The sequence below is a fragment of the Pelmatolapia mariae genome, linkage group LG8, assembly GCF_036321145.2.
Source record: "Pelmatolapia mariae isolate MD_Pm_ZW linkage group LG8, Pm_UMD_F_2, whole genome shotgun sequence".
Classification (NCBI taxonomy): domain Eukaryota; kingdom Metazoa; phylum Chordata; class Actinopteri; order Cichliformes; family Cichlidae; genus Pelmatolapia; species Pelmatolapia mariae.
The window spans coordinates 22,687,634-22,713,249 of record NC_086234.1 but is presented as its reverse complement, the minus strand read 5'-3'; the positions used below and the strand labels follow the sequence as shown (position 1 = coordinate 22,713,249).

Sequence of the window (25,616 nt, the reverse complement as noted above, 5' to 3'; positions counted from 1 at the left end):
CTGGGACGCCCTCTAATGGACAGGATAGGGACATAAAACAAGCACAACACAAATCCAGCAAAATATTTCCCAAGATTCACAGCAAAAGAAAAAAACAAAAACCCTGTCAAAAGTAAGAGGGCTCTCAGAATACCTACCTACTTACTTCTCTATGAAGCAGCACCAGTAAGGGATGGAGAAACTTACAACAACAACAACCTTTTGTGAATACCATTGTAAGTTTTATTGAAATTCTTTCTTAACAACAAAAGACAGGTGTCACAGTGATTTGACAAAAATAAAAGTGCTCGCCAACACAAACTCTTTTCTCCCACAGTAAAGAAACTACACAGATATAGTGTGCTACAATGATGTTAAGTCACACTTGTGGCCAAAAAAACCCCAAAACCCAATAAATAAATAATAATTAAACGAAGAAGAATCAAAGATGCATAGGATATCTGACGATACCTCTGTGAAGGCTCCGACTGTGTTACTGCATGATGAATTAACACATTCTACATGAAGATTACGACAAACTGTAGAGAACATGCTGACTTCCAAAACAAACAAAACTTGCTTGTCATTTCGAACGCCACACAGTTATATTAAAAATTAGACAAAGATTACATAGAAATTAGAAACTTGTGTTAAGAAAAGTTTGTTTTTTTTTCTTCTTTTTCTTTTGCCTCTCGTTAACGACATAGACCGTAGCAAAGGGATCTTGACAGGGTAGTATCATAAGAGTGAGGTGTGCAGTGTTTTTCAAACAAGCTTAGTTTTGCACAAGTACTTGAAAATGCAGCTTTTAATTACCAAACACCTGATGTTCTCCTAGTTACAAATGAAAATAAATAGGTCAATAAATAAATTATTTTGTTAGACTTACATTTGGAAGCATTTGCTGCTCTTGTTTGTTTTGTTTTGTTTTTTTCTACAGTCATTTGCCGTGACATATGAGATTTTCTACAGTAAATTCTCAAATGCTCAACCTGCCATCTAAATTTAAAAAAAAATAATCAACACATTCTCCTCAGCTTGACCCTCCAGGAGGCCTTGAGAGAATGATTTCAAGAAATAGTTCAACATTTACTGAAATTTGCTTTTCTGCTCACATGCTGAGAGCTCCATGAAAAGATCAGCACAGCTCTCATAGCTGTGCTCCGTACATACATACATATACATAAACTTAGCACAAAATGTAAGGAAATTTGTGTTTGGTTGATTATTTCTTTGTTGTAACAATGCAAAAAAAAAAAAAAAAATCTTAAACAGTTAGAAATCCTGTTTATTTCCCTTTTAATGACGCTACATTTGTACATTTATGGGTTGAGCAGCAGAGTTGAGTTTCCTGTGTTCGGTTCATCCACATGCTACTAAATTGTCAATATGTCTTTTTTCTTCAGACTTCAATCATCCAATCCAACATACAACACCAAGCAAAAGTCAATAGCAGAATAAACTGTTTGGTATTGGCAGAGAAGATTTGGCAAATTTTACATGGGCGCAAGCCACATACTCACTCTGCTGCTTAACCCACAAAAGCATTGTCCTTATAAATGTGGTACCATATAAGGGGAAATAAGCAGACTTTCCGCTGGTATGAGATTTATTGTCAAGAAGCATTGTTACAATAAAGAAACAATAATCAAACACAAATGTTTTTACTTTTTGTGCTAAGTTTATATAATCAGGTAGCAGCTGGTTAGCTTAGCCTAAAGTTCTAGGATAATTGAAATAAATGCCAGGCTACCTCTTGTCCCTTTTTCTGGTCTTAATGCTAGGCTATGCTGTGGCTGCTTGCTATATTTTCATATTTATCACACATAAATTATCAGCTAAAGTAGAAAATATAATGTGGAAAATATATTTTCATTGCTGTTAAGCTAACTGTTATCACGTTCTTTTAGTTTAATGATTAGAGAGGTCATGGTAAAGTAAACATCACTTCACTTATTACTGCTAACAATGGTCACTGAATTTGAGCAGAAATCCAGACTTTTAATGAAGCATAGGACTCAGTCTGAGAATAGCTATGTAACACATGGTTTAACTGGTGATTCACTGTTAGGCTCTAATGATCCATTTTCAGTACCGCAGTGTCTGAAGCTATTATTAGCTGTAATGAAGCTGAAACCACTCTCTCACTTTGTGGGACACAGCTGCAGGTGATCCTGTGCCCGATAAGGATGCAAGTATTTGATATAGTTCGACAAAGAGTCCTAAAAAGATTCCTGTGTACAGATTAGGCTACATTTGCTGGCAAGCCTTTGTAAACATAAGCACATTAACAATCTTTTGCACTCTCCGCTGTTTCTGGATCAGTGTTGGTGCTAAACAGTGGAAAAAGCCTGATGTTTAGAGTTTGTATTGTGCGCGGAAAGCTTAGTTTGAACTTTTTTCTATAAAAGAGAAACTCAGAAGCTTGCTTTTTTGTGTTTTCTATATTTCAAATAAGATTCATTCCAGCAGCGTGAGACTGAAGGTTAAAGCATTTCTCACACGCCAGAAACGTGAGAGTAGGAAACCCTGACATGAAGGAGAAATCAGTCCTATAATCTGTAAGGCAAATAACTGTGTTTCCCAAAGTGTTAAACTATTTCTTTAAGATCATTGACGTCACCTGATGACCCACAAAGTGAGAACTGCTGACTTTAATCTCAATCATCCTCCTTACACGTGCTTTATAACACCCACATCGAAGCTAGCTGCATCTGTGCTCGAGCACATCTACAGATGATCACTCCATCCTCTGCCCGTTCCTTCACCCTCTGACCATTTCCTCCACCAACCCCAAACCCTCTGGCCTGTTTTTTCAGCAGCAGGCCCACATGCCCACTGTCTACCACAAAAACTTTAGACCGTCATAGGAGCTGGCTACAATAATACTGGATTTCTACACTTGCAAAGAGAAAAAATACTGTAGCGCTACAATATTTAGAAGGAAACATCTTCCTAACACGTGAAACTTCTCACAGCACTTGAGGCCGAAACGCATTAAGAGTGAATTACAAATATGGAAAAGTTACTAGTGAAAGTATACTCATAGTTCCCATTTGGGAAAAGTAAACAACCTGGAAAATCTTGGCATTTTTAAGTGTTTTTTCCTTTGAATCTTTCTTCTTCTTCCTCCTCTGCGGTTGTAAACATAGACATTATGGCTAAAATGAATGTTTCAGTCTGACTTTTTTAATGAACCTTGGCAGTGGTGGCACACAGTGTGAATATGTAAAACTGGAAGTACACACATGCGTCCTCTGAGCCGCTCCCAAGAACTCAGAGTGTGTGTCTGTATGGTTGAACTGTTTCATTAGGTCAAAATGCATTTCGGCCCCTAGTACATCTTTATCCAACTCATTAAAGACACTTCCTTTACAACCACTTATTTCCCAACTAAAATATATTCCCTACCCCAAAGTAAAATTGCTAGCACCAAACCCTGAACCCCTTTAACCCCCCCCCCCCAACAGAAATATTCAAACACAAATGATCAAATCATGGCCTCCAAATAAAAACATTCAAACACATACATTCAAAGCTTAACTCCCAACCCTAACTTTTATATCTAGAAGTTCACTTTCCGTGCCACTATCACCTCAGGCCAGCACTTGCCCACCGCACACCGAGCTCGGATCCCTCTGCCCCAGGCCTGATCCTACCATTTCCCTTACCAAAACATAAAATCTGAAATTAAGTCTAAACCCCTCTTCGCCTTTGCAGATCTGAGACTTAAATCCCTGGTCTAGGAGCTGATGATCTGACCTGACCAGGTCTCATGCTTTGTGCCTGGATTCAGGTGGGTGATCACCACGTCGACAGCCTGAATCTTCTGGTTCTTGGGAGGGATGGGGCACACTTTGTACGTAACCTCGTCTCCTTCCATAGGCACGTACTCTCCCTCAATGCTATTCAGGAAACAGAGACAATATAAAAGAAAAAGTAAAAACAAAGCATTTTTCACATTTTTGCAGAGTGCTTTCTTTAAATCAAGCAACTAAAATCAAGGTCTGTGGACTTGTTTTCACGCCGACCAAGCTGCTACATTCATACACAACAGCCAATGAGAATTGAGTTTTAGAAATACTTCTGGTAGATTAACAAACAATGATCAGATTTCATTCAAATTTCTCCACCACTGATCCCCACCAAACCTGGAGGACTCTACCTGTTGCTATATAGACTGTATATAAAAGATGATCACAGCGACCATGACACCATCCTTTGATTTGAAAAACAGTTTTGGAGCCTCGAATACACAAAAGGGATTCCAACTGCTGTTAATATAAACGTGAATTTGAGATGTTAAATGTTCAAATTCAGACTAACTTACTTGTCATTATTGACCCTTGAACCAAGTATTTAAGGTTAGAGCCTGATTGATTTAATGGCAGTTACATATTATAAGTTGATGCTGGCCAGTCTTGATCTATTTGTATCAGTGTTTACAAAGAAAAATAAATTTATTATGAAGAAGAAAAATTTATTACACCTTTTGTTATGAAGAATAAAAAGTGAAAAAGAGACAAAAGATAAACCCTTAAGTGAGTGCTGATGTGATGTTGTATAGTTTGTCCACTAGAGGCCACTCTACAATTTCCTGATCTGAGTAGAGATGGGCAGAGTGTAAATGAGTAAATAAATAACTACATATAACAAATGTTAGAGAATTCTGTTTCTGTTTTGTGAGTCTGAACGAAAAAAACAATATCGGCGCATATATCGGAATATCAGATTTTTTAATTCACCAAATGTCTGTCTTAAAAATTGTACATTTCTGGGGCTCTACTTCTGGTGCCCATAGCTACGTCTACTTTATTATCTTGTTTACGCTAATAGGGAACATAATTTATTTTAAAAAAGGAATGTATGGCTTTACCAAATAAGTCCTGAAGGTGGCGATTATGAATATAAACTTATCAGAAAAGTGTTTATTAGGTCATAAATTAAATGAGTTAGGTTAACATCTTATTTACAGTCAGTTTTTACAGCCGGAGAAGTCTCCCTCTGCTGGCCATTAGAAAGAATGCAGGCTTAAACCATTTTCAATCCCAGAGGCTATGTCCATCTTTTATATACAGTGTACAATTGCCATCTACTTCACAGATGACTACAATCATTAAAAAAATACATAAATAAAAAAAAGAGAGAAATTACACAGTCAAAAAATAAATACTGTAAAGTCTTAGTAATTTCTGTGTAACCCACATTTACTTGCTGCTGATCTGTGCATGTTAAATAGACTGCTCTGTGAGTCCAAAGAAAACTTTGATACGAGAACATTTCAGTGCGGTCACTCACTCAGAGATGTGGACAAAGATGTCCTCTCCTCCATGTGAAGGCCGTATGAATCCATGACCCTGAGACCTGGAGAAGTTTTTACACACCCCTTTAAATACAGGACCTGATTTAGCTCGCACTGTCCTGTAGAGGAAGAGAGATAGAAGCAAAGAGAAAAAAAAGAGACAGTGCATTTTAAATAAACAGCATAATTATTTTACAAAAGCATTAGTTAAAAAAAAAAAAAAACAGAGAGAGAGAGCACCAATAGCGCTATTTGTACTCACGCTGAGTATGTGCGAGTGCGTTTAGTAGGCAGTGGGCTAGGCAGCTCTCCGGGCTGTGGTGGTTTCCTCTCCTTCTCCCAAACCCGGCTGCCCTCCCTCAGGAAGGGAAAGGAGAGCTGCAAGGGAGTGCGCGGAGAAGTGAGGGGCAGTGGGGGGACTGTCGGCAAAGAGGGGTCAGGGTCTGACATCGTGACTTGTTAGAGTCTGGGTTTTCTTTTGCTCTCTTTTTGGGTTTCCTCCAGCGGTTTGCAAAGAATGAGAAGGAGGAGGGTTCACACCTCCTGCATGGCACAAGCGTTGGTGAGGGAGAGGAGGATTTTCAGAGGAGAGCTCTTACAGGTGAAGGAGTGAAGCAAACCCTAAAGTGAAGGAACAAGACAAAGGGTTAGTGAGAAAGAGAATACGGCTTTGTCATTGGCACAAAGGTGAGGAATAAAAGTCACAACCAACAGAGAAACCCAGTATGTCCAAATACGCACAATGCTTTCTTTGTAATAAAAGTTTTGTAGAAAATACTGATAAATGGACACATTTTCAGTTGTTTTGGCTAGTGTTGCTACAAATACAGCTCAGTTTAATTTATATTGTGTCATTATGTGCCTGGTTCTTAAAAGTAAAGTCTGTTTTTCTTAAATTTAATGAAACTACAATGCATAGCATGTGTTCTTTAAAGCTTTCCTTTACTCACATTGTTGCACTATAAACATCATGACCCCAATAAGAATTTAGAAAATGCATAAACATCAGCATACATGTATTGTTGCATAGCATCTCCAAACTCGGTGACTCTAAAATTGTTTGATAAACTGAAAAGGCTTAGTATTCCTTCAGGCTACGGAAAACAAACATCACCTCTTAAACCAATAAAGCCTAAAGGTGCCATTATGATGTAAATATCAAACCTCTCCTGGAAGGCCACGGCTCAGCTCATCACATATTATTAGATTAAAGTGCCGCACTCTACCAGACTGACATCCATTACAGGATTGGTCTGCATTCAAACGACGAGCTGCTTCATTTCAGAGCTGACCCAACTGCCATTTCAAAGCCACTAGATGATATTAGCAAGCATATTAGCAAGCTCATGAAACAAACGGCTTTGGGGCATCGCTCAACAGAGGTTAAACACCTAACGCTAAAACCTGGTTTATCAAACAAACGCAGATGCGGGTGGGTGTGTTACTGGGACCATCAGCAAGCACCTCCCAGTGAATCACTGAGGCTTGCAGGCTGAATGTTTGACAAAGACTGATGAGACGCGTGTGTGCCAGAGTGAATCCCACAGGCTCCATCCAATATCACCCTTTCTGTCTCTTACTCTCAGGCTAAATATAGTCATGTGTAGTGGGATTGAGGCCATCTTTGAACTAGACCACAGGATCCTGAGGCAGAGGTTAACAACTGGGCTGCTGTATTACAATGAATACAAGATTCAGACATATCAATAGAAGCTACAGGAGGAGCTTATGTTGCTGGGATTTTTGAGACCATCTTTATTCTTCACACTCTGAACTCTCCTAGGCAGCTTCAGGAATAGTTCTCCAGGTTTCCTGAAAGACAGTCAAAGCTCTTATTTCTTCTTTTCTCTGTCGAGATGATCCAACACGGATTCATTAATGTTGATGGGGAGGCCCATCCATGACTGACAGTGTTTGTTTTTCTATCTATTTACACTTTCAAAGCATTGGAAGTATGTTTGGGATCAGTGTCATTCTGAAGAATTAAGCGATTGTCAGTCTGACACTTTACAGATGGTATTACACAATGAGTTAGAAATTTGATGGTACCATTTTGACAAGATCCCCGGTACTGCTGGCTGCCTCAAACCATAACAGACGCTCCACTGTGTTTTACGGATGACTGTAGACCTGTTGTGACTGATTTTCAGTCTAGTTCTCGTGTTATTTGGCAAACCTGAGTCATTTCTTAAGAACAGCTCCTTGACAGCCACTTTCCACTGAGCACATCCCTGATGAGGCTTCAGTGAACAGGAGATGGACCTACTGAAGGGTCAGATGCATCTCTCGGGTTCTGTGTCAGATCTTTGCTTGATGTTTTCATATTTCCTAAGAACATGACTTTCAGATACTGTTCCTCTGCTGTAGATAGGTTTCAAGGCCTCTTCTTGTCCAGTTTTCTAAATTTTTGAGTGCACACTGCACAGTATGCTGAGGTATGCAGAGCTTTTGGCAAATGGCTCTGTGAAAATCACTTTTTGGTGTAAAAATACTGCACCACATAATGCCTGTCAAACTGATCGATCTTTGGTACTTTTGACAGATTCAACTACGGAACAAATTATGTGTTTTGTGACGGACTGCTAGTAACAAATATCATTTAAAATGGTATTTCCTAAGTTGCCTGTTATATGTAGATACGACACTGGTTCAATGTCCAAAGAAAACTTTTGAAAGACCTTCAGAAATCCTCGAGAACTATTGCTCACAAGCATAAAATAGTACTTTTGCAGTACTGAGGTGAAGGTCTTGGCATATATCAACATCTATGTAAAAAGGGAGAAAATTGAACAAGTGGAGGACAAAAGAAGAGTGACAGTACTCCCACACCTGAGGCAACTAATTACCTCTTGTTTAATATATGGTTCGCTGAAAACTCAGCAAGGTTTCCATCCTCTTTGATGCTGATGATATGACACCGTGGCACTGGTTGGTAAGCCCTGACCAAGTAATTGTGAAATAGACAATAAATGTAGTGAAATATGAAATGGTTATATTAAAATTTTCATCACCAAACGAGCTTAAAAGATGATTTGAAAAAGCCAAATTGTGCCTAAGAGTAGCTCTAAAGGTTCGTGCTGGTTTCTGTGAATATTAAAGGATTTCAAGTCCACAGCATCCTCTCAGCAGTGCTTCTGATCTCTGACTTTCTAAAGAAAAACACTGCAAATGGCTGCTGAGTGAGGGCTCTGCTGGGGATCCTGTTGGATAGACAGAGCTGATGCAGTGATGGTGACGAACACACGCATCTGTCATCACGGCGGCACAGAGGACAGGGCTGATGGCATGACTGATGGATGACAAAGCATAAAAATGTAGCCTGAATAATTCAGGAACTTGACAGGCACAGCTTCCTCTGTCATTAGCCCATATATTAGGCTGAGAGTAGGCCACTAAAATGGATTTCTCTAATGAGTCTGCACTGTCAGAGCAAACATTTTAACCAGGAGGGGTGATGGCTGATCTAGAGGAAGGAAGGGGGCTACAAGAGCTCCGAGGAGACAGACAAAAGGCCAAAAAGAAAGCACCTCCCTGCCTGTGAAACTGTGGCCGTCTGTGGTCCTCTGCATCAGTATGGGACACACGTCAGCTCCTCCCCACACACACATATACACAGAGCCTGTCTTTAAACTTTACATCATCCTTTTAAAGAGACAAACAGCCCAAATGATTTTATGGTATCATTTGTGTGTCTGAGGAGTCTGAATAATTCAGCAGCAAATAATCGCCCTTCAGGCGGCTTGTTTCCAGAACATTCTCACACAGTGGCAGCCTGAGACAAGAAGGCAAGAGACAAGAGGATGCTCCACTAACGGCGAGAAAAACCCCACACCTAACATACACTAACACGCAGAGGAAGAAAAAAAAGAAGAAGAAGACTATAGTAAATGTTAGCTCTGGGTTAGAAAGCAGAGATTTAAACACAACACTGCCAGAAACCGCCGCCGTCTGCCGGACGCAGAGAAGAGGAGGGCTGGATGCGTAAATCACTCCATCAGCCAGATCGATCCAACGATTACTTACTGTAAAAATCAGCTGTCAGGTCAACACGTCCCCGTCCTTTAATGTGGCGTAAGGCAATTATGAAGTTAAATCTGCGGGGACATGTGGCGGATAAGTCAGTGGATCTTGGTATGGACGCGGCGCACACGGGTGGGATGGGAGGAGGAGAGAAAAAAAAGCAGCAGCAAATGAAAAGGAGGCAGCAGAGATGGGGCGGGGGTGCAGGAGGTGGGGGGGTTGGTGGTGAAAACAACGGCTTCCCTATCCTACACCCCACTCTTTGTTCTCTGCGCGGAGAGAAGCGTGTTTTTTAATGTTTTAGCAGTCTCGGGTGCTTTAATAGTGTGAGACACGATGGTTTTATATGATTCACAGGCCTGTGCTTGAGTGTCCTTTAAAATTAAAAGTCATGTCAGCTTTGATTTAATAATAAGACATTAATTTCATTAGTGGTCGTGGGCACCTCTTTGACAGCTTTCTATCAAAAGCTAGTTTAACTGGACCGCTTGGCTCGCATGTCTCAGATGACTGAAAGCTATCCTGTGTCTGATAACAAGACATGAGTTTAGACCTTCCTTTCCTTCATTCTTTGCAATAATTTGTGCCCTGTTTACTCTCCTGTGCTCTTCTTTTCCCCTCTCACTCCTCAACCTTCCAGGGGTCTCTTCCTCTTAAGAAAAGGGTGGTCTTCTTCCCCACAGTCGCCAGTTACTTGCTTAAAAAAGGCTTGCTGGGGTTCTCTCTTATATTGCGCAGCTGCACCTGCAAACGATTCTTTTTGTTGACTGTACAACCCAAATTCATTAAAGCATTGCAGTTTACACTTTAATATTAAATTATGGATGAAATTTGGTCATTATTAAAGCTCCCTTCATTCCAAATCATTTACTACAGCAGCTGTTCTTTATTACATAGAGAAAAATTGACCATGTTGAATCTACACTTCTTTTTCTTATATTACAATATCTCAGGAATTAAATGTGTATTTAAATTTCTTTACAGCTGCAGCCTGTATTTTTGCAGTTACACATCTTCACTCTGTCTTGTAACTAAAAAATTCCTCCCTGAAAATTGTTTCCGGGCCTTTATAGCCGTCCCGTGTTTCTGTGACATTTCAGAACTGACACTTTGTTTAAAATAGCTGCAAACATTTTTTTCAACTGATTGGCTTAGAGGAAAAGGACCACAGGATTTTACCATAGTGTTAGTCGTGTGTAAAAATATGTCACATTCCCACCAGATCCACACCCATCTGACTACACCACTATTTAGATTTTTTAACTTTAGGAATCCAAAGGTCTTCAATCAATCCAGAATATCAGAAATCAAAGACCAACCTCGCTTTATGTAGTCTACTGTTTATTTCCAAATGTGTGAAATATATTGCGAGGATGTTTTTTTAAAACATTTATGAAGAGGGAGAAAAGAAGAAATCAGCTCATATGAAGTCTCACTAGAGCACAGGCAAATAAGTGAGATCTGTGAATTTTTATTGTTTGTACAAGCCACTGCATTTCTATAATACAGAAAAGATCATTTGTGAGGAAGAGAACACAGAAAGCACACTAAAGCGGACATTTGACATACACTGGTTTAGATTTGGGAGGGGGTTAAATCCTTCACCTGATTGGAGCTTCATTGGGTACCAGGAAGTTTGGAAAAGCATTAGACTGTCATGTGAAGGTTTCAGAGGGACCTTTAATTAAACTGACACCCTCACAGATCACTGGTCTGGGTTTCTTATGAGAGTCTTCATTAACATGTTTTTTAAAACTTTGATTGGTCACAATAATTTTAAGCATTTCCCCAACAATACCATCGTATTAATTGGTGGGGTAAAAAAATAAACAAAAAAAGAAGAAGCAAACCAAAGCCCTCCAAAAACACAAAATAAAATTAAACCAAAAACCTGACGATATAGGTTTGAAGAGGTCCAAGTTAACCCTGTGCTTTTATGGAGGTGCAGGTAAGTCTGCAGAAAAAAAATAAATAAGTAACACACATAAATAACTGGGAGTGGGTCAGCTGAAGTGCTTGATCTTGTAAAGACACAAGGACTGATTGGGAACAGTTTAGGGATAGTGGTTGTGATATTAGCAAGGAAAGAAAAAAAAAAAAAAAAGAGTGCAAGTCACTGTATCCACGAGCAGCATTACAGCATGTGGTTTGTTGTTTTTGTTTTGTTTTTTTAAATACAGCATGAAATGTAACACTGTCTTTTGGGTCTTAAAATGAATATGTACCGTAATGAAGTACAACCAGAAAAAGGACCCCCTCTCACAGTTAGATACACAGTAATCTGATGTTCAGTGCGTCCCACATCTTGCAGCTAAGCTGACTGAGTTTCCCAGAATGCCCTAGATCAAATTCCTAGATAAAGGAAAAGATTATCAACTTGGTGTTAAAGTGGGCATTTATATGAAGATGCTATACCTGCTACGCAGCAAACCACATCCTCGTGGCCGCCAGGGGGCAGACGAGCTAAACTTCAGGGGGAATAAATAAGTGCATATGGCTTAACAACATTTGGATTTTTGACCTACACTAAATGGACTAAATGGCCTTAGAAATGCAATGCATGGCAGCTTTTAGCTGTTTAGGGTGAACTTTGGAATAACACTGGGACAATTTGGATGAAGCCAAACATTGCCATGCAGAGGTCAACACAATCCTAAAGCAATAAGGTGATTGCCCTCCACACTGCAAACGCACTAGCAGAGCATCAGCTTGCAGCGTATTATGTCACCGATTAGTGTGTCAAAGTGTGCGAGTGTGTCCCTCGTTTGTTTTGTTATAACAGAATCTCTAACCGGTTATCAATGATTCACTGAAACATGGCTGCTTATAATAACTCTGTACTGATGAATTAAATTTTAACATCGGAGCAAACTGTTCCACAGTGAACATTAGCTTCACACTTGGCTCTACGTTTAACTCTTACAGGCATACAGACACATTAAATCAGCCAGAACTGTAAGATAATGCTGACGATGAAATAATCATTATACTTTATCCTCCTTATTCTTTACAATCCTCACCACGGTTCCCCCCCCCTCTGACAATCATCTTCCTCATTCTCAATGCTGCATCTCCTTCATCCTGTTGAGGGCGGAGCCCGCCTGGAACCATTGGATCTGTGTCTCGTTGAAGCTGTGGTTGAGCTGCAGGGTCTCCTCAGTGCCGTCGCTGTGTTTTAAGACTGCGGTCAGAGGCTGCCAAGGATGGGAAAAAAGAAAAAAGGAGAAGACACGATTATTAACAAGAATATCAGTCATGTTTATGACTGCTTTTTCAGTATTTCTTCACCCGCTCACCTTTCCTGGAGCGAAGCTTTTAAGTCCTCTGATGGAGAGCTTGTCGTCGGGGCGGATCTTGTCATAGTCTGATGGGTTGCTGAAGGTCAGGGGGAGCAGGCCCTGCTTCTTGAGATTTGTTTCTGAGGATATGACAAAATCAGGTTGAGGTGCGAATTAAGTGACGCTACTATCTACGATTCCTCTGCTCATCTCATGTTTATGCAGTACCGTGGATTCTGGCGAAGCTCTTGACAATTATAGCTCTCCCTCCCAGATGCCTGGGCTCCAGTGCAGCATGCTCTCGGCTCGAGCCCTCACCGTAGTTGTCGTCACCAACCACAACCCAGGAAATGCCGTTGGCCTTCACGCAACATGACAGAAATCATGTCAGAAGAGATTTCTGGTTTTAAATGAGACTCAGTGATTCCTTCTGGTCTTTACCTTGTAGTGACGGGCTACGTCAGGGACTCCTCCATACTCTCCTGTCAGGTGATTCTTGATCTTGTTGACAGCATCGTTCTCACTGTTGACCGCACCGATCAGCATGTTGTTGGAAATGTTATCGAGGTGACCGCGGAATTTCAGCCAAGGTCCTGCGGCGCTGATGTGGTCTGTGGTGCATTTTCCCTTCACCTGCACAGATAGACAGACCCCAGTGTATAAACATTTTGACTCTGATCAGAATTTGAGGGCCAAATCTGACAGACCAATGCCCTTTCAGGACCCTCACCTTTATGAGGACCTGCATGTTCTCCAGATCGTTTCCGCTCCACTTGTCAAAGGGCTCCAGCAGCTGCAGGCGGTTGCTCTGAGGGTTGACGTCCACCTTGAGGCTGCTGCCGTCAGCAGGAGGGTGCTGGTAGGTGTCCTGGCCAGGGTCAAAGTCCCTGGATGGGAGTTCATCTCCATTTGGGGGCTCCAGCTTGAACTTCTCCCCGCTTGGGGTTGTAAGGTAATCTGTCTCAGGGTTGAAGTTTAATGTGCCAGCGATGGAGAGAGCAGTGACGATCTGATGGACGAGAGGAGAGGGGAAGGTTTAAGCTGTGAAAAGGAGGCTTGTGTGTAGTCTGCACTGTCAGTGTGGGCTGATTTGCTGTGGGTTTACCTCGGGGGAGGTAACGAATGCGTGCGTTGCGGGGTTAGCGTCGTTCCTGGCAGTGAAGTTTCTGTTGAAGGAGGTGACGATTGTGTTCTTCTCTCCCTTTTTCACATCGCGCCTGAAACAAACAAAAAGATTGCACTTTTCCAAGTCAAGGCTCCACAGAGCAACAGCCACTCTAAAACCAAAGCCCACCGAACGGGAAGACAGAATGTCTTTAGCTAGCTAAAAAAAAGCGGTGTTTTAATATGTTAAGATTAGTGCTGTCAGCGGTTACGGCATTAACGTCCTTTTAATGAGATTAACGCTGACGGCACTAGTTAAGACATTTTTTTTCGGTATGCAGTCAAAGCAGTTAAACACTTTGAGACAGAGCATCTACCTGTCCCACTGTCCAATGCAGGGTCCGCATGCATTTGCAAGGACCACACCTCCGACATCTCCAAGGATCTTTGACTGCAGGAAAACAAAAAAAAAAAAAAGGGTTAAATTTAGACTGTTGTTACTGTAATGAAAGTGCAACTCTCCGCTGCTTCCGTGTGCCGACACTCACATATCCATCTCTCTCAATGGTGGCACGAATCTGCTCTGAGCCGGGGGTGACTGTGAACTGTGCTTTACACTTCAGGCCTTTGTCCAAAGCCTGTTTGGCCACAGAGGCGGCGCGACCCATGTCCTCGTAGCTGGAGTTAGTGCAGCTGCCGATCAGACCTTTAAAAAAAAAGAAAAAGAAAAAAAAAAAGCAACTTTATAACTTCATCCACTGTAAAAATCCCCCAATTCAAAACATGCACGTCTCCTTCTAAATAAGCAGGCACCTAAATGTAGCTTTATGTAACTGCTAAAGGAGCTCTGTAATTGTAATCTGAGCTCTGTAATTAGAAGTCCATAATCACATGAAGTACGAAAAAAGCCCTGAAGCTTATTCATCAGTGGAGAGTTACGTACCAACTTTCACCTCAAGCGGCCAGCCATTCTTTTGAGCTGCAGCACCGACTTCAGACACTGGGTGAGCCAGGTCAGGAGTGAAGGGTCCATTAATGTGGGGCTTCAGCTACACAAACAAACAGCACAATGTTGAATGGACCACATAAACTTCATCATTACGGGCGTGTACGTATCTCTCACTTGCACTCTTCTGATTTATTACAGTCATGATCTGTTGTGTTGGTGCAGAAGGTATTTAGAGATATACTGAAAAGCTGTGACAGCACTCTGGGATATTACAGTCTTATAGTACCTCTGGGGCAGAAAAATGACAACAAAGCAGACCCTTCTGTGATAATGTAACTTGACAGTAACACAAAACAACAACAACAACAACAACAACAAAAACATGTCTGAAAACTGTATTAAGCCTAAGAGGGTCAATTATTAAGCCTGTGGCCTCTTTGAGTGATGGGTAGGTGCCAACCAGGTCAGCAGCTATCTACTAGGCCTCAAATCAGCTAATACGAGTCAACAGTGTGTTTAGTGTCCAACATCACGATGGTCAAACTTTTTTAAATACATACAATTTACTGGGTGAAGTCACAGTGGCTATAGCCATCTTTTACATACATTCTGTCTCAACTTAAAACGGGACGCACCTCGTCCAGATTGAGCTCGATGATCTGGTCATACTCGCAGCCTTGATCCGGTACCAACAAATCCGAGTATTCATCAGCCACAGCGGCGATCTCTGAGAACAGACACGTGGAGATGGAATCAGCAATGAGTAGAGTTTAAAATGACACAACTCTGCAGGTCTCCATCACTCTCTAGGTGATTATGAATGTATTTAAAAAGGACGCCAACACATCAGCTGTGACCTCAGCACACACCTGCACGTCCAGTCTTCTCCAGGTAGGTCCTCATGCGGTGATTGTAAGGAAACACGGAGGTTGTTGCCCCGATTTCTGCTCCCATGTTGCAAATAGTGGCCATTCCTGCACACACAGACAGGCTGTAGTTAAGCAAGTCATTCCGCTCCTGCTGTTTCTTGGTGTTCGGTACAGGAAGTTGTACTGTATGAACACTTTCAAGCTCATAAGCTTTTGATTACTGACCCGTGCAGGAAATGGAGTCGACTCCTGGTCCATGGTACTCTACGATGGCTCCAGTGCCTCCCTTTACAGTCAGGATGCCGGCCACCTTCAAGATGACATCCTTAGGAGACGTCCAGCCGGACAGGGTGCCTGTCAGCTTCACGCCAATCACCTTAGAGGAAGACACGAAATGTTAATGCAATGACAAAAAAAAGAGGAAAAGAAAGACAGCAAGATGAACTTTGCAATCTGCTAACCTTGGGACACTTGAGCTCCCAGGGGATTCCCGCCATGACATCTACTGCGTCAGCTCCACCCACTCCAATGCAGATGCCACCAAGCCCACCACCGTTTGGCGTGTGGGAATCTGTCCCAATAAGCATTACTCCTGGATAGGCATAGTTCTCTAGGATGATCTGTTAATACACAAAAAGCATTGTTATAGCCCAATAAGCACAGCTGTCATAGTCTGACTGAAGCTCTGTTTACACGTTTAGTAAAAAATACCTGATGGATAATTCCAGAGCCAGGTTTCCAGAAGCCAACGCCATATTTTGCCCCAGCACTGGACAGGAAGTTGTAAACCTCTTGATTCACTTCCTATGAAGAGAGTCGCGTCTACAGCTCAGTTTCAGGTTATATTTTAATGAGAAGAAGTCGCCACAGTGTGGAAATGGAAATGGCTTACCTTTGCTCTGGCTAAATCCTTGGCTCCTCCAATCTGAGCCTCAATCAAGTGATCGCAGTGGATGGTGGAAGGCACAGCCACTTTTGGCAGCCCGCTGCTGATGAACTGGAGCATCGCCATCTGGGCAGTAGCATCCTGCATGGCCACGCGGTCAGGACGCAGGCGCAGGTAGGTGCGGCCGCGATCGATCTCCTGGTTGTGGGGATCATCGAGGTGACCGTACACAATCTTCTCTGACAGGGTGAGGGGACGGTTGAGCCTGGAGAAAAATAAATAAATAAAAATATTTGGGAGATTGTAAGATCCTACAGAAGAAGATTCAGTGAGGAAAATGTAATGAGTAGATGCGTGACAGAACTACAATCTCCCAAATCACAGATAACACATTAAAAAAAGGGACCTGGAGGGAGGATTGTGTACTTGATGATAACAAATAGTACTACAACTATGACGAGAAACTGTGTTAAAGGGAAAACAAACACTACAGTCCAAGCATTCAGGCAGATAAGCCGAGTGTTGGAGGAAACATTGATGTGTGCCAGAGCAAATATAGAGCAGATCAGGGTAGTGCTGACCTTTTTCGCACAATGTCAACGTTGGACTGGAGCTTCTCGTAGCTGATGAAGGAAGTGGGCTCAAAGCGGCTCATGGACACTTTGGCCTTCGCTCTGTACGCTGTGGAGATGTGCAGGCGCCGTGCACCATGGCCCAGGGCCAGCTGGAGACAGTACCATCATAAAAACAAACACAGTGTTAGCAGAACAACAAAGCAGAGAAAGAGCATTCCTCGACACAAATCTGGATTTACTTGAGTTTAAATATTTTTAGCACTTTGATTTTGAAAATCATTGTGAGGCACAGCTGGAAGAGCGGGATTAGTAACAGCTAAGCTCAAAACCATCCAGAATGGGAAGTTAACTTAGGAATGCTATTTTGCTCCCAGTTCTCAAGTGTCACATGTGAGAGTTACCGCCCCTCCCCAGAAGACTTGCCAAAAATACTTTGTCAACCTTTGGAAAGAGTGTCAAAACTCCCCTCAAAACATTAGAAGCTCTTTAATCTGAGTACAGTAATTCAATAAAACCATAAAATGTGTGTGAGAGACTTGATTTACAAGGAGCAGCAAAGAACCTGTGTTAAAAGTGCCTTTGAGCAGGGCGCTAAACCCATATACTCACTCCAGAGAAGACTAAGCCTCCACTTGGAGCACTTGTGTGGCTGTAATCTCAAACTTGATCGTTGAAAGATGAATATTAATAAAAGGGAAGTGAGAAGCTGGTAATCTTCTGTTACGCCTTACTGCTGAGAAGCAGCCAGCAAAGTTATCAATTAATCAGTAAATGTATACTTTACAAATCTAATCGTAGGTTAAAGCTCCAAATCAAAGTCAGCGAGGGGCTCGGACTGCCTCTTTGCCACCTGTGAGTGTTTATTATTGCTTCTCTCTCGGTTTAAGCCGCATGTGACTTCTAATAAACGTCAGTGAGAGTTCAATGCGGGTTCATATAATGGGAGTTTTGACACCTGTTGGTCTCTTAGGCCAACAAGAAAACCTGCGGTTACTGCATGTATTACACACATCACTCGGCTTTAAAGCTAACTGAATAAATATGTTTGCTTTGGGCCTAGAATATGTTCTATTATTTCATATCTACTTCCCTGTCTTGCAGGCTGCTTCTCTGTGCGTATGCGGGGAGCTCTAACCTTGCGGTTAACCTTGCTGTTAAAACCAAAACTTGTCCATTACAGCCGAGCCATCCACGGTCATTAGACTGCTCCGAACTGCTACTGTAACTCCCGGTAAACGGAGTCACTATAGTCGTGATTTATTAAGCCTGAGTCAAACTAGCTAGATGCGTTCAGAGCAGCCGGGACACGATGACCTGGACAACTAAGCAGTGCTAGTGTCTCAGCTTATCTCTCCACTTTAGCCTCTCTCGGTGCTTTAACTGGGTCAGCACAGCATTCAGTCAGATTTATTAAATCTCATAAAGAAGGTGGCATCCGCCTCGGCTGGACAAATGCGATGAAATTAGTCAATTTGTCTCTTACCTGGAGCCGAGCGACCGTGAGACAGTAAGTTGCCATTTTGTTCACTGACAAAGATGTGAGGGTCGGTGATGACGTAACACAATTGTAAGGCGGCCTTCTTCTTCTTCTTCTTCTTTGGGGTTTAACGGCAGCTGTGACACGAACCGTGCTGCCGCTTAGTGGAGAAAAAAACAAACGCTTCTTCTTCTTCTTCTTCTTCTTCTTCTTCTTCTTTGTGTTTAACGGCGGTTGGCAACCAACGTAAAAGAGCATTACTGCTTCCTACTGTTCCGGAGTATGGGTCAGACAGTGAGCTTACAATCTGTATCCAAAAAACAATACAAAACCAAAACAAACGCTATTTCACAGTCTGCTTTATGTCCTCCCAAAGTTTTTCAATTATTATTTTTTTTAATAATTTTTTTTAACAACACCACTCCCACAGGGCTTCTTTTTTGTGGGGAAAATTTTGAATTAATTAAAATACAAACCAAATCTGAAAATGTAAAACTATCTGAAACGATTTTGTGAGCTTGGAAAACTAAAATAAAAAGAAAACAGATGAAATTGCCCTAATTTTAGCATTTGATAGTCAAATTAAAAATGAATTAAATTATCGCAGCTTGCCTGATGAGGTTTTTGATGGACATGTTTATTTGGGACTTTGAATGTGTACATGAGTACTTGCAAAAAGTTCTGTGTTGCTATTGTAAGACTAATACTGATTTTTCCTAAACATCACATCAACCACGTCCTCCACATGCTGCTGAATTAAAACTACCACTGAAACTAATTAAGACTAAAATAACTACAAAGAGCTAAAACGATTCACACCGTGTTGATTTAATTAGAAAGAATGTCATCTTCGTATAACAGGTTATAGGTAAAGGAAGGTGACACTGAACATCTCAACTGTTTCTGAAATGCTACCACATATTAAATTTCAAATGACCATGTTTCTTTTTTAGTGATATTTTCTTGCAGTCTTCTTATTTCCGTATCTTTTTATCTTTCTGTAAAAATGAATGAATAACTCTCTTGTTTACAAAATGAATTTAAACCTTTTCCTCAAATTTCCATTTAGGATAGCGCAATAAGAAGCACATTCCAACCAAACTATCTGAGCTCTGTACAAAGTGAAAATAATTCTGCACAAGACATGACATTTGTTCTTTACTGAAGAGCTTTTGCAAAGTCACGATACAAGTATAAAAGTCATCACTCTGCTTAGATAAAAGCACAGTTGTTTTAGAATCACCTTAAAGTACCCAAACTAAAGGTACTCACGTGGAAAAAAAATGCAGAAAAAATAAGTACATCCCAGTTAAATTGTGAATGCATGAGGTCTGTAGGTAGAAAGTGAACCCAAATCGTCTTCCCACCATGCTTGACAGCTGGTATGAGCCATTTGTGCTGGTATGCTGTGTTTGGGTTTCACCAAATGTAGTGTTGTGCATTATGGCCAAACACCTTCATGTCGGTTTTTTTTGTCTCAAGGACATTGTTCTACAAGTCTTGTTGTTCATTCAGATAAAACTTCACACACCTAACCCTCTACTGCATAGCGTTGCCCTGAGGCAACAAACCACATTTTCATGCCTTACACTGGCCCTTCAAAAAAAACCTTTTTTTTTTTCAAATAATGCTACCAGGCACATCTCTTTCCAATAAAATGATGAGTTGAAGGTGGTGTGACTTTCATTTGGGGGGGTGGGGGACGACCCCTTTCTGCAAGCTGCACTACATGAGAGACATCTCCATTAGGAGGTAAGATAAAGATCACTATCTTACATGTTTATAGTGAAATAAATGTATATAAAAATACTTGTATGTGCATGAATATGTTAAGAAGTATATTTGATTGTTTGCTCTACTTTTTAAAATTTATTTATACAGTAAAACTGTTAATTTTCATTTGTTGCCTCAAGGCAACACTGTGCAGTTAGCCTAATTTTTTTCAGGCAATATAATGCATTTGCATATGTGTGTAGAGATGTGTTTGTGTGCATTTATATGATCATAGTCAATGTTTTTTACTTTACAATCTACTCATAATTACAGGACGTGGATGTAAATACCTTTTATGGAAGGAAACCAAGGGAATGTGCACTTTCTGTCCTCAAAAAGTGAGGACAGTGAGCTTTCAGGGAGTGACAGTGAAGTAGAGGAGTGGATCCCTGAATCAGGTTTGAGGGACACTTAGGAGCTCAGGGGTCAGTTGGTAAAGTAACTGTGTCTGTGTGTGTGGTCGTGTATTACTTATTGTTGTGGGGACACAAATTTGTTTACACACTCACATTGTGAGGTCTCGCCTACTTTATGGGGACAAATTGCAAGGTAAATCATTCAATTTTAGGGTGAAGGCTTGAGTCAGGGTTAGGGTAAGGTTCAGGCAGGGACTTGTGATGGGTAGGGTCAGGATAAGTCTCCAGCAAATGAATGTAAGTTAATGTAATGTCCCCAAAAGTGATGAAAGCACAACATGCGTGTGTGTGTGTGTGTGTGTGTGTGTGTGTGTGTGTGTGTGTGTGTGTGTGTATGTGTGTGTGTGTATTTTGGTGTTTTATTGTTCTGTGAAATGTTTGCATTGTTTTTTGTTGTTTATTTACTTGTTCTTCCTTGTTGTACTAATAAAACTTATTATAGAAAAACTTGGTGTTTTACTACCCTTGTCGCACAGTGTTGCCTTGAAGCAACAAACCAATATCTGTTTTGGGGGGGGGGTCTAATTGTACTGTCATGAACTTTAACACACTAGCTGAAGCCCGTGTAGTCTGAGTGTCAAAATTCGTCTGTGTGCCAGGCAGGATGTGGACACAAACACACGACTTGAGACAGAACATCAGCTCAAAGGACAGCTTTAATGCTCAACTTTCAGAGAGACAAAAATACAAGGAGTGGCTGATCAGGAGCAAAAAATAAATAAGGAAACACACAACCATCCAGGGAGGGCATGACAAAGGACAAACGGGAGACTGACACAGTAGAAACACATCAGGTAACGGGAAACACAACTGCATCTAATGAGGAAAAGAAGACAGGGAAGGTAAAACAAAATACCAAATGCACTAGACAAAGGTTGCCAAAATGAAACAGGAAATAACTAAAATCGGGTAACATCACAGACAGAGGCTTGACAACACACAGGGAACAGCGGGGCCCGTGGTAAACTGAAGTAACAGTAATTGAAACAAAAGCACAAAGCAGGAAATACACAACGACTAAGAAACAACCTGACGATAACGAAACAGAGAACATCCTTCTGAATTCACATGACTGCTTCAGTAAGGGTGAACTTTCTTTTTCACCTGACTGCATGTTAGATCATGGACTCATAGCTATTGATTCATTCACATGTAAACCACTTTACTGTTGCAGCTGGAGATTATTTGAGTAACTGAATTGAACTGGTCAAATTGCCCCCAATTTTCTATGTTATGATCCGGAGCAAGGACTCCGGTGGTGCTGCCGATCTCAGCAGCTGGGCAAGAAGGTGGACGGCGGATGGCATAAGCTGGCTTGTGACTGGACTGAAATGTCGACTCAGGTAGAGGATGAGGATGATATAGAGGACTGAATGGAGGTCCCGGGTAGGAAAGGACAAGGACGAGGTAGTAAGTGGGGAGAGGATGAAAATTTGGTTGGAATGCCAAATTAGAAACGAGCGATAGCAGAAGTTCAGATGAAGGGAGTGCTGTAGTTTGGAAGAAGATAGTAAGAGAGGAATTCAAAATAATACTGAAGTTTAGGAAGGAGGATGAGAACATGCAGTTAAGTCCAAGTGCAGTATCGAGGCAACTGAAAAAGAAGATAGGGGATGTCCAACAAGCAAGAATCCTAAGAGACAGGAACTTGTTGATAGCAGGTAAGAGGGAGGAGGAAAAAAATAATAATGCGTATTGAGAACATATGTATAAAGATGTGGTAGAAAGGATGCTTGTCGGCGAGAATAAAACAACAAGAGGGTAATAACAGGGATTCCAGTGGATGAGAATCTTGAAAAACAAAAACGGAGCATTCAAGGTCTGGAAGTGAGTCGAGTTAAAAGACTATTAAGAACAGTCAGTGGGGAAAGAGTTGATAGCTTTTCAGTGATGTTGAAGTTTCAAGATCCTATCCTTCCAGAAAAAGTCAAAATAGGATGCATGTGTTTTACAGATAGGCCATACATCCCTCCCTCTCTTAGATGCTACAAATGTCAGAGATATGGGCATATAGCAGCAGTATGCAGGTGTCCTAGGTGTGGTGACAACCATAGGTATGACACAGTAGCCAATGGTCTGCTATTAATCACTGCCATGACTTCATACAGGAATGTCCTTAGAGAGGAGCTGTCAAGTTGTTTGGCTCATTGTTCAAGAGCTGATGTGAGTACACTTTCGAATGCGAATTTGTCTTTCCCAGACACCACTCATATGACTATGTGCTGGGGTGTTGATGAGAAACTCGGCGTCCAGTTTTCAAAGTTTTGCTTGATGTATTTCTTTAAATTCTTCAGTAAATCATTGCTCGTGCCGACATAGTTTGTGCCTTGATTGCATCTTATCTGGAGAACTGTACCTCTGATGGCTATGAATGCATGTAAGGAGTTGATGAAGGGATCTGGAGAGAAATCGTCAAGCATCTCGAGATGCGCTGCTCTGGAGCACATGCAGGTGATTAGCAAGCCATAATGCTTTAAGGCAGTGTTGGAAAATAATGGTTCACCTAGGTGTGTACTCACTTTTGTTGCCAGCAGTTTAGATGTTAATGGCTGTATGTTGAGTTATTTTGAGGTGACAGCAAATTTACACTGTTATACAAGCTGTACACTGACTACTTTACATTGCATCAGTGTGTCATATCTTCAATTTTTTCCCATGAAAAGATCACCCCACAATGGAAACAATTAAACCTTGTTGGCAGAAGGAGATAAAGGCGTTTTGGATGGACAGCAACCCGGAAATCCAAATAGATCAAATTAATATTAGGTTGCTAAAGGAGATCAAGTTTAAATATCAGTATTAGCAAAGCTGAAATGAAGAGCACGATAAAACAGATAATGTGGGAAATAGGGCAAAAATGTGTGGGAGGAGGAGAGGACAGGGAGATGGTTTTATTCTATTCAAAGGAAAACAAGAAACATGAGAAGCACAGGGAGGACCAGGAGAGAGGAGACAATAATATCTTGATTCAGATTTGACCACACTGGATTAAACAGTACACTATTCATTATAGGGCAACATCAAACAGGGAAATGTAATCGCCGTGGAATAAATTAAACCAAAATCAAAATTATCAGGAAGAAAGAACAAAACTGATTCAAAATCGGGGGGGGGGGGGGGGGGGGGGGGGGAAATTAAGCTAGAAATAAAGGATTTATTGCAGAGGAATTCTAGATGTGAACGTTTTATGGCTTTATTTCAGTTTCTAAAACAAACTCATTTGTGTGAAAGGAAATGATGATATATATATCCTGTAGTATTTATTTATTTTATTTATTTTCCGATTATTTCATATGAGCGAATTCCGGTCCACACTCCAAGCCAGTTGGTGGCGGTAATACATTTTTGGTGGTTGTTTGCCAACCGCCAAAAAAACGGCAACGAAGAAGAAGAACCAGCTGCAGCAGCAGAAGAAGAAGAAAAAGAAAGAGAAGCGCTTTACTTACGTAAACCGAAGATGGCTAAACATCATCCAGATTTGATCTTCTGTCGAAAACAAGCTGGTGTTGGTAAGTTTGGACTCATTTTACGTTTCAGTATTCGGCACAGTGGATTTTGCTGCAGCGGGAAGTCCCTTGTTGTTGTTTCGTAGGTAGGTCATAGCGTTAGCATCCATGCTAACATGGCGTGGATTTCATTGAAAATGTGTTAGCCTGGAAGTGTCTGCAGGTCTGTGGGCTCTGGTGGTTAGAAGGGTATCGTAACTAGAAGAAAGTGGGGTTTGTTTTTTGTGTGAATTCCTGTCACATTGACTGACTTTGTTTTGTTTCTGTCCCGCAGCTATCGGGAGACTTTGCGAGAAATGTAAGTGTTTTTATCTGTGAGTAATATCTGGAACAACAAACGGCATGTGTTTTAAACTAGTGTTAAAGTCTGTTTATGTCATATTTTTGTTTCATTTATTTAATTTAAAGTTTAATCAGCTAATTTTATTTTTATAACCACGTTCATAACAATCAGGATTTAATCTGTGTGTGTTTTTTTTTTTTTTTTAAATTTATTACCGGTAATATTTACTTACCCTGTGTTTCTTTCAAATCTCTAAAACTATAGACTTTTAAATCCTTGCTTTTAAAAATAAGTCAGATTATAGATTTTAATCTCTAGTTTTAATCATTAATTTTATTGCTGTTGTTTTATTTGTACACTCTACAGTCAACATAGTCACTATATCTGTAAATTCTTATTGTCTCAGCTATTTAGTCCAAAAGAAAACAAAATACACAAACAACTCTAAACTCAAATTCCTCCAGTATAAGTTTAAACCTTTCTTCTTCCTCTCTTCTCTGTCCAGGTGATGGAAAGTGTGTCATCTGTGATTCCTACGTCAGACCGTGCACACTGGTGCGTATTTGCGATGAGTGTAACTACGGCTCCTATCAGGGGCGCTGCGTCATATGTGGAGGGCCTGGTGTGTCTGACGCCTACTACTGCAAAGAATGCACCATCCAGGAGAAAGATGTGAGTTTCCCGCTCCACTCTTCACTTTGACACTGGATACTGAAGCAGCAAAATATCCAAGAGACTTGTTCTTTAAGATAAAAAATTTCTTTCTTTTCTCTCTCCAGCGAGATGGATGTCCTAAGATTGTAAACCTGGGCAGCTCCAAAACAGATCTGTTCTATGAACGAAAGAAGTACGGCTTCAAGAAGAGGTGAACACGACCACGACGACCCAGTGCAACGTTTAGTCTTTCAGATTTTCTTTAAAACTCACAAAAAAACCTTTGTTTGATTTGTCAATAAAACTCAATTTTATACTTTTTTTCTATGACTGCTTTGTTAGTGTTCAAGGTTTTTAAATAATCAGTGAACACGTCACAAAAATGGGCAAATAAAGACCTGGAAAGGATTTTTTTAAATTTATTGTAGTCACAGCTCACTAAATGACACTGAGCTTTTGATTCTATTTTGATGTGAAGTTTGTCTTGTTACTTGTTGAGGTTTTTCCTCTTAACAAAATCTGCTCAGGACGTTTTCCCTCTTAAG

At 40.9% G+C, this 25,616-nt stretch overlaps 3 protein-coding genes across 3 annotated transcripts; 1 reads left to right on the top strand and 2 right to left on the bottom strand.

Moving 5' to 3' along the window:
- Nucleotides 1-221: 221 nt before the first annotated feature.
- Nucleotides 222-9,476, bottom strand: csdc2a (cold shock domain containing C2, RNA binding a). The gene is made up of 4 exons (XM_063481584.1): nt 9,305-9,476; nt 5,544-5,902; nt 5,278-5,400; nt 222-3,884 (listed from the first exon to the last, which is right to left on the bottom strand). The coding sequence occupies exons 2-4, from the start codon at nt 5,729-5,731 to the stop codon at nt 3,722-3,724; spliced, it is 474 nt and encodes a 157-aa protein (XP_063337654.1). The 5' UTR covers nt 5,732-5,902; nt 9,305-9,476; the 3' UTR covers nt 222-3,721.
- A 1,276-nt stretch (nt 9,477-10,752) lies between these two features.
- aco2 (aconitase 2, mitochondrial) lies at nt 10,753-18,569 on the bottom strand. Its single transcript, XM_063481583.1, has 17 exons — nt 18,446-18,569; nt 16,969-17,111; nt 16,394-16,652; nt 16,213-16,305; nt 15,963-16,121; nt 15,727-15,877; nt 15,502-15,606; nt 15,268-15,359; nt 14,627-14,732; nt 14,232-14,389; nt 14,061-14,134; nt 13,685-13,796; nt 13,310-13,588; nt 13,021-13,212; nt 12,808-12,940; nt 12,598-12,719; nt 10,753-12,495 (listed from the first exon to the last, which is right to left on the bottom strand). Exons 1-17 carry the CDS (start codon nt 18,479-18,481, stop codon nt 12,361-12,363), a joined length of 2,349 nt encoding a protein of 782 aa, XP_063337653.1. The 5' UTR covers nt 18,482-18,569; the 3' UTR covers nt 10,753-12,360.
- Nucleotides 18,570-24,006: 5,437 nt separating this feature from the next.
- On the top strand, nt 24,007-25,392 carry phf5a (PHD finger protein 5A). Its single transcript, XM_063482140.1, has 4 exons — nt 24,007-24,137; nt 24,409-24,432; nt 24,923-25,089; nt 25,197-25,392. Exons 1-4 carry the CDS (start codon nt 24,086-24,088, stop codon nt 25,284-25,286), a joined length of 333 nt encoding a protein of 110 aa, XP_063338210.1. The 5' UTR covers nt 24,007-24,085; the 3' UTR covers nt 25,287-25,392.
- Nucleotides 25,393-25,616: the final 224 nt, after the last annotated feature.